We start from the raw sequence: 12,155 nt of genomic DNA, 5'->3' as shown, positions 1-12,155 counted from the left end.
ATATGTATATGTGTTTGTCCCCCTAGCATTGCTTGACAACCGTGTGTTTATGTCCCCGTCACTTAGCGGTTCAGCAAAAGAGACCGATAGAATAAGTACTAAGCTTACAAAGAATAAGTCCCGGGGTCGATTTGCTCGACTAAAGGCGGTGCTCCAGCATGGCCACAGTTAAATGACTGAAACAAATAAAGAGTTACTAGTTCATTAGATGATGTATCAACAACTGTCACTTTCATGCTGTTTTATTTATGTTTTTATGGCATGGTGAAAGGGGAACTGGTGCAGGAGCTCCCAGTCAGATGAAGAACAAGAGCAGAAAGTCATGATTTATGAGTTGCTGCTAACCACTACTTTGATTCCTTTAAGGAGCCAAGCTGGAAATCAAGGGTTGCTAATGAGTTTGCCAACAAATAGAACAACTCCTTGAAATATTACTAATGGGGCCAAGCCCCTGTTGTATCTGGTAGATGGTCCCTTGTTGGAAAACCACTTCCTTCTGCATTTTCTCACAAGCAGTGATACTACACAGAAGGTGCAGTAAGAAGTAGCATATCAAGATATGGAGTTATACACAGGTCAGAGATCTCATCTGAATACTTGCTAGAGATGGTGTTAGACCAGGAGATAGTTTAAGTCTATCACTTAAGCCAGCTTTTGTAGGAGAGGTTCTTCAATGTATTTATTTTGTTAACCTAAGTGGAGTGGTATCTACTGTAACTCTTTGGTGTTTGTCATTATTTCCATCAGTCCACTATCTTCTTTTATTCACTTAATATTGTTAGCAGCTCATAAAGTTTATTTTAGGGATCTTCAATATTTAATTCCCCTTACATGTATTAGTGAGATTAGGTCTTGACCAGTCTTCTTTTTTAAAATGTGATGTTACCATTGGGAAATAATGTGAAAAATATGATTGAAGATGCTTCAGTGAAATTTTAACTGGAATGAAGATATATTGGAGAGATCATCATCATTTAACTGTCCATTTTTCATGCTGACATGGGTTAGATAATTTGAGAGGATCTGGCAAACTACAGGGCTACATCTAATGTCAACTTTGGCATGATTTCTGTGGTTGGATACCTTCCTAAAGCCAATTGGTTTACTGAGTGTACTGGATGCTTTTTACCTACCACTGGCACTTGTGACATAACCAAGTAACCTGCAAGATAAGAAAAGAATAGCAAGAAGGAAACAAGAAAAAGGCAAAAAAACCCTCAACTAAATAAAGTGGAGAGTATGAGAAGAGAGAGAGAGAGAGAGAGAGAGAGAGAGAGAGAGACAAGTCTGTCATGTTATACAAGTGATACAAAGCTATCCTGCATTATATAGGGATGGATGGAAGTAGCTATTAAGAAATAATGGTGATGATGGGATGTCATAGCATCTTGAGATACAAGAAGGTGAGTATAAAAGAGGAAAATGAAAAATATAAGAACTTGTATTCTTTGATATTTAGAATGCGACATTTTAGTATTAATTGTCATCAAACCTAATTCTATGCTTGTACACTGTGTGCAATGACTTTGGTATCAGCTGTGTTGTTAACAGAGATAACAATAAAGTTAATCTATAATTCCATTCACTCAATAAGCATCTTAAGGTTACATTCATATTTTCACTGGGGTAACAATACTACACCTTCACATGGTGACATATAGATTGTATATATTGATCACAGAAAACAAATCCATAGTATACCTTGATTTCTATGATGAAAAATCTATAATGTATGTCATTTATTTTGATCACTATGATACAGTTCTATGATTATGTCTGATTTAACACAAGTCTATGATTGTATGTCTGTCATTTATATCTTTGCTTTCTAAAATTTCTTGGAAACAAAAAAGAAAGTTTACTCTTCATTTAATATACTGTAAATATTTATTTTTTAATAGGGAATAGGTAACCTTTCAAAGCATTGGTTAATTGTTCCTGCAGCTCATTACCTACCTGTTGATAAAAACTGCTTGGTAACAGGTAAATATTCCTCCTCTGATTACTAAATACTTATGAAATAAATGACTTACACAGAAAGACTGGTGGTTTTTTTTTTCTTTTGTTATGTGTATCAGATGATGAAGTATTATGACAAGTGGAAAGGCACTATATTGGAACAGATATGTTTAACCTATGTAATTATGAAAAGGTAGACACAAAAAGATGATCACAATGATATCAATTTAATGTACTATAGCTTTGTGGTCACTTGGAGCCTCTTTGTGGTCACTTGGAATGCTAGAAAAAGCAGAATCTTCCTCAAATCACGCCCACTCTCTTTAATGCATTATATCAGTAAAAGATAGTATGGTCACAGCTAGAAGGCTCAATCAAGACAGACGTGGAGTTAACCTACTGCTTTTGAATCTATATAACTTTATGGTAATTGTTTGCACATACTTTACATTAAGCAATCCCATTTACAGATGGTCCTTGAAGGATAAGCATTTTAATCTGAGTAATAAAATCACAGCTGCTAACTTTTATAGATCTGAAATACAATTGTCTTTTTTATAATGTAATTTATATCCGGTGTGGCTGATTTTACTCTAATTTAAGCATTTTTACAAACTTTTCAAATCTGTGTATTCTGAAAATTCTTCTTTCCACATATATTTAGGAAAATTTTAAATAACAACTTGATCTGAAAGAAGGTATTGTTCTCATGATCTTTGCATGTTTTCAAGGACCAGTAAGATTGATATGGTTTCACAGATTTCCATCGATGGCAGAAAGACTTGCCAAAGAAATTTCAGAGAACTGAAGTTCTATGTAGGATTTGGTTCTGTGGTTAGTGTGGGACCAGGGAGATGTGGTGGACACAATATGGCTGGTGGGAGAAGGAGAGAGTAGTGAGTTGGGAGTGTTTCAGTAGATGTAGCATGAATCAGACATTTCCAAGGAGCAAAGACCACTTTTTTAGCAGTAGAAAAGGTAGAGACAAGAGACAGCATATCTGTGGGCCAGAGGTATGTCGGTAAACAAGCCATGCTTGTATATGATAAATGTTAACTATCTCATGGACCGCATAAGTTCAGTAAACTAATGTTCAGCCATAGTTTTTGTAGTGTTAATGTCATCAGATACTCTTTTTCTTGTTTCAGTCATTTGACTGCGGCCATGCTGGAGCACTGCCTTTAGTCGGGCAAATCGACCCCAGGACTTATTCTTTGTAAGCCTAGTACTTAGTCTATCAGTCTCTTTTGCTGAACCGCTAAGTTACGGGGACATAAACACACCATCATCGGTTGTCAAGCGATGTTGGGGGACAAACACAGACACACAAACATACACACATGCACACACACATATATATATATATACGACGGGCTTCTTTCAGTTTCCGTCTACCAAATCCACTCACAAGGCTTTGGTCGGCCCAAGGCTATAGTAGAAGACACTTGCCCAAGGTGCTACACAGTGGGACTGAACCCAGAACCATGTGGTTCGTAAGCAAGCTACTTACCACACAACCACTCCAATACTTTATGAAGACAAAATTCCTGGAAGATCTATGTCCTAGTTTCAGATAAATTCAAATCTACAGTAGTGGAGGAATAGTAATTTGGCATTAATGTTCTACATATATACACTATATTATGTAGCTCTTTGTTTCTTATAGAGCAACAAACAATGATTTGCTGTTAGCAAACTTGTGATAAGAATTTCATCTGTTTATTAGTAAGTTATTGGCTTACAAGACTAATCTAAACTGGGAAAGTTCTATGGTAGTATGGGCAGAGGATAACAATAATATTGGATTGTAAGTTTATTACTTATCTTTTGGCAACAACTTCAGTGATGAATTTAGTGTGAAGATCATTGGAGCTCCATCATTGTTCAGTTTGTAGTGCTCTCCTATTCATTATGGCCCTACAAGTCATTACAAAGGAGTTTAAGACTGGTTTTTCATGTGAACTTCTATATACTGAAAATTTAGGGGAATTAGAGAAGAAATTCCAGGTATTGAAGCTAAACCTATAATCGTGAGGCCTTAAGGTAAATCTCACAAAGACAGATGTTTTGGTAAATAGGGAAGAAGACAGGGCTCTGTACCTTCAGGGAAATGGCTTTGCTTGATATACAGAAAAGGAATTGGTATACACTGTACTTATTGCAAGCTATGGACATACAAGAGATGTAATAGAATCACTGGCAGATTATCCAAAAGTGTAAGCTTCAAATATGGTAAATGCATTGGGACAGCTCATACAACCACATTGGAAATTGATATTTTTAAATATACTACACTTGGGCAAGGAAAGTACAAATATTTTCTTATTTCATTTCAAGAACCAAATTTATATATTTTATAAACTGTTTCATGTATATCAGTGGTAAACAATAGAATATTTCATTTTAAGTTGTTTGTTTTTGATTTGCAGAATTGAAAATTTTAATGCCTTAAACTCTCTTCCTTTCCATTCCAGGAGAAATTCGACCTGTTGATGGAACACCTATGGATCTAAGAAAACAAGTTCTTCTGAGTGAAAAATTCAAAGAACTTCCTGATGGTTATGACCATACATATTGCTTTGGAAATCTTGAGAAAAAACTGATAGCTTTGTAAGTAAACATTGGGTCATCCCATAAATAATACGGTTTTTTCAATTGCATGGACTAAAAGTTGGAGGGGGATGGGATAAACTACCTGCATCAACTTACTATAAAATCAGGTAGTAATTTTACCTTGTATTTATTTTTAGTGCAAGTTTTGAAGAGTGCAGTTCAATTTTAAAAGTTATTTTTTTCAAAGCTATAATGAGAGTGACAAAGGAACATATTTTGCATTATGAGTTCTGTAAAGGCAACAATGCAACAGAAAGTGCGAGGAATATTAATGCAGAATATGGGGATTGGACAGTGTCAATGGTGGTTCCAGAATTTCTGAACCAGAAACTACAGCCAAGAAGATAAGTCTCATCCTGGAAGATCTGTAAAGCTCGATGAGGATGGCCTGCAAACCTTGGTGGAACAAAATCCCATCATAACTATTGAGGAACTAGCAGAGAAGCTTGGATTTGATCATTCAACCACTCATTGACACCTGTATGCCTTTGGAAAAGTCAGCAAATTGGGTCAAAGAGTTCCTCACAAACTTTTCGAGTCTAATTGCATGCAGAGAATGAATGTGTGCTCTTCTTTGCTGTCATGTTTCACAAACGTACCTTTTTTGGACCGAATAGTCACTGGTAACAAGAAATGGGTTCTCTATAAAAACGTCAAGCTCTGAAGACAGTGGGTACAGAAAGGAGAAATACCAGCACCCCAGGCTAAAGAAGGTCTTCACCTATGTGAGGTGTTGTTATCTGTTTGGTGGGATATGAAAGGTTTAGTTCACTTTGAACTTTTAAACCCAAACCAAACAATAAGAAAGATCTATGGCAAGCAGCCTAAGTCAGCACTAGAGAAAAATCCCAACCATCTTTGGTTTCAAGATGAAAGGTGTTCTTCCATTAGGATAATGCTCAGCCACATACAATGAGGATGACACTCCAAAAGCTGGAGTAGTTTGAATGAGAAATGATGTCCCGCCCACCATATTTGCCAGACATTGCCCCATCTGATTATAATTTATTTTGCAGTCTTCAGAATCATTTGGATGGAAAAAATATGAATTCTGTAGATGAAGTCAGAACAGTAGTGGAGGAGTATTTTTTGTCATGGACAAGTGAATTTTGGAAGAGGGGCCTTGGAAGTCTACCAGATAGATGGAAAAGCATTGTAGAAAATGAAGTGGAGTATATTTTAGATTAAATAAGAACTTTGTTTATCTTAATTTTGAAAAATAAAAGAAGCATAAAAAAAACCCATTATTTATGTTTGGAGAGGCTAAGTTATATAAGTATGGAAAAAATGGCATTGATATTTTTTTTATAATGTGTTTATACACTGTGACTTGGTGTCGGCACATTCATGCACAGAGTGAGTTTATTTGTGCATAGGTTCAGGTGACAGTGGAAAACAAAAGTTAGATACTGCAGCTGTGGCCTAACTTTTAAATAAGGCACTTTGTTATAAGCAAAACCACTAAAGAGACGACCAGAAAATATTAAAAATACTCTCACATATATGAATAAATAAAAAAAAATCAATATTGAAGTGTTGAGTAAGAGAAAACTATATGCGAATGAATTATTTATTAGAAATGTTAAGAGCAACCATAAAGAAACAAAAAGCCTATCAGAAAAAGCAATACACTTGAGAATCGTATCATGCTTCATTCTTCAATTTTTTCCTCTTCCTTCAAAGCCTTAAGTGGAGAACCAAAAGGAACTTCGAAATGTTGATTATTATTATCTTCGGGAAGATACTAGCATCATAGTAGAAATATGAAACATTAATAAACTTCTCTTTATACTTCAATATGTTTATATAGCAAGTTATTAGTTGGCTGTTGGTAGCAAGTGGTTGTAATGACAGGGCCAACTGCTTAATGAGTCATAGTAATCCTTAACTTGCATCCAGTTATAGAGGCTTTTATTTTATTCACTATATTGAACCTTCAATTATGTATTGTTATTTCTTGGTTAGTTAAATATCCCTTTTTAACCCTTTAGCATTCAGATTACTCTGTTAAATGTAATGCTTATTTATTCATATTGTTTTGAATTAATTATGCATTATCTTGTAGCTATGAAATTTCAATTGATGTGACTGTTTATTTTTAGAATGACATTATAGGGTAGGTGTGAGAGACCAAATCTGGCCAGTTTGAATATAAAACAGGTAAAACATTTGGGCTGGATATGGCCGGTTTAAATGCTAAAGGGTTAAACTATCTATTGTTATACCTAGTCTCCTCTCTGGGAGTTATTTACCTTATAACAAAAGGCTGCACTAAAGTTGTATCTAATAGTTTAATATGAAACAGCTGAAGAACATATATTTCAGTGAAATAATGAATAATGTGTGACCTAAAAGGAAGTTGGTCATTATCCAATGTAGTTTTAAATGTTTTTAAATATGGTAAAGTTTGATTTCAGGGAAATTTGGTTGCTGTTTGTAGTAGACCAAGCTACCACATAGACTCCATTGTTACTTGCTTGATAGTAGTTGTAGCAATAGTAGTATATAAAGCGTATATTTTTTAGATATAATTAGTTATAGTGGTATTGTAATCTAGAGATATAGTGTATCTAGAACTACAGCATCTGATGTGTCCTGCTGCCAAGGCAATAGAGTTTTATTTGAAGGAGATTTAACTGCTATTTCTTACATATCTGTTAATGGCATAGACTTCCACTAGCTTAATGTAAACTTTGAGATAGATAGGCATCAGTGAACTGCTGCCTTAGATAGTATTTATATCAAAGGCAGATTAAACTGTATGTTTCATGTTTTACTATACAGCAGTGAATCTTTGAACAGTAAAGCCAGAAATATTGTGGCTGTTGATGAAAAGTTTAATATGAATGATAAGTCATTCATTTTAAAGTTGGTTGTTGTTGGTCATTAAATGTAAATTTGTTTCAGCTTGATGCCAACATTCAGCAAGTAGACTTTCAATCAAAAGTTTTTTAAGGTTATATAATATGACATCATCTTATGAGTCCTTCTGTTTTTGATATGATAGGGTTTAATTTGAAAGAGTTGTATTCTTTCTTTTATTCTTTCACTAGCTTCAGTCATTGAACTGCACCCCTTTCATTTGATATTTATTTTAACATACTGATAATATACAAAATGCAAAATGCAGTGAGACATACATGTTGCATGATATTTCTGTTTGAATATACCAATTCTCAAACATGCTTGAGTGTTAAGGGCTTTAACCAACGTTTTCAAGAGATGATTACATTAGTATGGATTTTCAGTGTGAATGGTTGACATATACACAGCAAAGAACAAATTTGTTACAGAAGACACATGATGTCATCATAAACCATCACAATGGTTAGGCCTCTTGTATGATATAATGCAATATAAAGAATGCATAAAAAGATAGGGTATTGTATAATCATATGACATATCTATTTAAAATCATTGTTAATAGTGATTCTGATGAATTCATTTTATATTGATTTTCTTTTCAAATTATAGGGTGTGGCATGAAGAGACTGAACGAAGCCTCAAAGTTTCATCTACCCAACCTGGAGTACATGTGTACACTGGTTATTTCCTTAATGGTCCAGTAGGTAAAGACGGTGCAGTCTATAAAAAATATTCTGGACTTTGTTTGGAAACACAACACTATCCTAATAGTGTTAATGAAGTAAGTGTTTGGTTCTTTAAAAAAAAATTGTTCCTTTTCTCTATCTCTCTCATATGTTTGGGTGTGTGTGTACATGTGGCACCTTGAGCAAATGTCTTCTACTATAGCTCTGGACCAGCCAAAGCCTTGTGTGTAGATTTAGTAGAAGGAAACTGGTTATTGTTATTGTTGTGTGTGTGTGTGTGTGTGTGTGTGAACATGTGTATGTTTGTATCTCCTTGTCTTTGACATAGTGGCGGCGCAATGGCCCAGTTGTTAGGGCAGGGGACTCACGGTCATAGGATCGCAGTTTTGATTCCCAGACCGGGCGCTGTGAGTGTTTATTGAGCGAAAACACCTAAAAGCTCCATGAGGCTCCGACAGGGGATGGTGGCGAACCCTGCCATACTCTTTCACCACAACTTTCTCTCACTCTTACTTCCTGTTTCTGTTGTGCCTGTAATTCAAAGGGTCAGCCTTGTCACACAGTGTCACGCTGAATATCCCTGAGAACTACGTTAAGGGTACACGTGTCTGTGGAGTGCTCAGCCATTTGCACGTTAATTTCACGAGCAGGCTGTTCCATTGATCGGATCAACTGGAACCTTCGACGTCGTAAGCGACGGAGTGCCAAGAAGAAGAGTCTTTGACAATGCTCGATAGTTGTATATAGGTATCACTATCATACAAGCAGTGACACTCATTTTTGATATTCTGCAAAAGCATGTCTGGCTATGAAGAAATATTACCTGCAAAACAGGTGGGGGTTGACAACAGGAAGGGTGTCTGACCATAGAAAATCTGCTTCAATAAACTCTGTCCAACCGTTGCAAGCACGGGTAAGACAATGGTGAAAATGATGATGATGATAATGATTGACTCAAGACAGAGCTCTTAAACTGATGAAAGAAGTGAAATCTGATCTTAGGAGGTTGAATGTTGTGAAGGAGATGACAAGGGATTGCAGCAGGTGTTAAGATACCGTACTGAAGGAGACACACGTGACTGATGGAAAAATGAAGTATGGAAAAATAGGTATAAAAATGATGATAATGGTGATGAAAGAGAAAAATTATTATTTACTCACTGATAAAGCTGCTATTACTTTATTTGCATCAGAAGTGTATTTTTTGAATGACTAAGAAACTGCATCTTTCATAATAAGCTTAAATTGGAACTGTTCTATACTAAATCCTTTAAAATATTTTAGTATTATTCTGAGTATTATTTAGTAGTATTCTCAAACCCAATTGGAATTAACTTTGTCTTTCATCTGTCTGGAGTTACTAAATGTTAGGTTTGTTTAAAAATAATTGCAGTTTTCATTTCTAAATTTTGATGTTTATTTTGGATTAAACTTTTTTTTAACTATGTTCATGTAACATACCATTTTAAAGAGCAAATTCTATATATTATATATGTTATTATTTTTTTTAAATATTTTAATACATAAACAAATAATTACACCCTTTCTGGATAGGGTTATCTGCTAGGTAAGCTAAAATGGATTAGTCCTGTAAATATATAGATTTAAGATAATTTGAATGAGAGAAACAGACTTTAATTTATAATAAAACAAATGATAAGATGTGAAGTTTTGCATTCTTTAAGACATTCGTAATATAACATGACCAAAATTGATCATGGACATATTGTGCACGAAGGAGAATAGCAACAACAATAACAAAAATCTGCCAACAATTAGATATATTCTTCTTCTTTGCCTTCCAGCTCCCTGTAGAGCATAGGCTATTAGTGTATGCTTAGCAAGTCTTGTTTTGTGCAGTTATTTCTAACAGCTTCCAGTAGTCTAGAAAAAAATCACAATTCTCTGAGATACAGAACCATTTTTGCTTTAGACAGGCAAGTTATTTTGTCTTCTATGTATGTTTTCAGAGTAGAGGTATATTGAATTATTGTTGGGGTGCTATACTCATGATTGTAAAATTGTGCTTTTGATTACCTCGCTGGATGATGTGCTGTGTTCTTCAGCAAAACACTCCATGTCATATTCCTCCACTCTACTCAGCTGTAAATAAGTAACTCTGCAACAGATCGGCATCCCATTCCATGGGAATTTTGTAATCTCAGTTACTTGTACCATGTGGAAACTGGGTAACAGGCTCTATAAGTCGTAGGACTTCAGATAGTATTTTGCTTTTCTTCTTGTCTTCATTGCAAGAAATATTTCTATGCTTTAGGGCTGCTGATGCTACACACACATTGGAGGACAAAACCTGGATTTAGCAGTTTATTTACAGTGTCACATCCAGAAACAAACAATAGACCCCAACCTTTGCATTGCTTGTAGGTAGCCAGCATCTATACAGAGATTAGATGTATTCAAGAATCTGCGAAATCAACAGCCTTTTTACATCACTGCTAACCCTGTATACTTGATACACAAAGAGCAACAAGTACAAGTAGCAGACAGACATGCTGTTTTGCTAGAAATAAATCTAAGCTCTCTTCTTTCTAATTAGCTATGGTGCTATTTTATTATAAGAAATATATGCAAATCCTATTCTTTCTAGCAGCGAAATGTAAATAACACTTACTTAATTCCTATTGAAAATAACCTTATTATTTCTTTTCCAGCCTAAATTTCCAAATACAGTTTTATACCCTGGGGAGACCTTTCGGCAGACAACTTGGTTCCAGTTTGGTGTTCTCAATGAAGCCCAGTACAACAGCCTAATCAGTCAATTTTAGCCATACCTGTTTAAACTTAAATCATTTATATGAGGGCAAAGAAAAACTAATTTGGTGTTTCATTTTTTTGCACATATTTAGCAGGGGTTAAAATAACTAATTTATTTAGGTTTTTCATTTTGTATACTCAAATGGCAGTAAATTTGATCTGGGTTTAATTTTTTAAATTAAAAATGGAAGATATAAAGCAAATCTATCAGTTGCCTAAATTCTGCATGTACTGTATATCGTCGTCATCGTCATCATTTAACGTCCGCTTTCCATACTAGCATGGGTTGGACGATTTGACTGAGGACTGGTGAAACCAGATGGCTACACCAGGCTCCAATCTGATTTGGCAGAGTTTCTACAGCTAGATGCCCTTCCTAACGCCAACCACTCAGAGAGTGTAGTGGGTGCTTTTATGTGCCACCGGCATGAGGGCCAGTCAGGCGGTACTGGCAACGACCACGCTTGAAATGGTGTATTTTACGTGCCACCTGCACAGCAGCCAGTCCAGCGGCACTGGCAATGATCTTGCTCGAATATGTATGTATATGTGTGTGCGTGTGTCTATAGATATATGTATATTCATTTTACACGAGCGTGCTTGTGTGTGTGTGTGTGGTATGAACATGTCTCTACATGTATATGTCTCTACATGTACATGTCTCCTTCAACATACACACATACACAAGAGAGAGAAGTTGCATAGATGTAGGAGGCAAAGGGTTGTGGTGGGAGTAGGGATAGCTTCCTCGAATTCCGTTGTTTTTTTCCTTTTTTTTTCACTTTCTTTTTTTTTTTTTTATCAAGAAACATAACTAACAAATGGAAGAAGACATAGACAGGCAGACGCTGGGTGGGGGGACACACGCATGGATTGTGGATGTATCAGAAGACAGATAGACAGAGAGACATGTTAGGTAGAAGCCAAAGACATGGGAAGACGGTACCGAAATAAAAGAAGAAGAATAAGAAGAAAAGAAAGAAAGACAGAAGACACTGTAAGGAAAGTAAAAAAAAAAAATATAGGTCAGACATAGACAGAAGTAAGACATGAAGAAGGAAAAGAAAATGTCCAGATTTCTTTAGAATATTTGTTGCGACATCTGGCCTGAATATGCGTAAAGGACATTCTGTTGGTCAGACTGCTCTGTTGACAAGATGTTATTTGCTAATGTGGTATATGCTTCGTCAAGTTCCTCCACTGCATTTTCTCCCATTATAGCATTGGGGTTCATCCCTTTCTCTCCTTTGGCAGACT

General features: G+C 35.5%; 1 protein-coding gene across 2 annotated transcripts in view; it reads left to right on the top strand.

Moving 5' to 3' along the window:
• Nucleotides 1-12,003, top strand: part of LOC106873562 (galactose mutarotase) — a 127,243-nt gene extending 115,240 nt beyond the window's left edge. For both annotated transcript variants that reach the window (XM_014920990.2, XM_052968917.1), the window contains exons 5-8: nt 1,902-1,983; nt 4,434-4,569; nt 8,047-8,218; nt 10,796-12,003. In XM_014920990.2, the coding sequence (XP_014776476.1) occupies nt 1,902-1,983; nt 4,434-4,569; nt 8,047-8,218; nt 10,796-10,909 (504 nt within the window). In that variant the 3' untranslated portion in view covers nt 10,910-12,003. The remainder of the gene's footprint in view (nt 1-1,901; nt 1,984-4,433; nt 4,570-8,046; nt 8,219-10,795) is intronic.
• The last annotated feature ends 152 nt before the right edge of the window (nt 12,004-12,155 follow it).

This window comes from Octopus bimaculoides, chromosome 6 (genome assembly GCF_001194135.2).
Source record: "Octopus bimaculoides isolate UCB-OBI-ISO-001 chromosome 6, ASM119413v2, whole genome shotgun sequence".
Lineage (NCBI taxonomy): Eukaryota > Metazoa > Mollusca > Cephalopoda > Octopoda > Octopodidae > Octopus > Octopus bimaculoides.
Note: the sequence above shows the minus strand (reverse complement) of the source record. Positions and strands in the feature narration are given on the sequence as shown.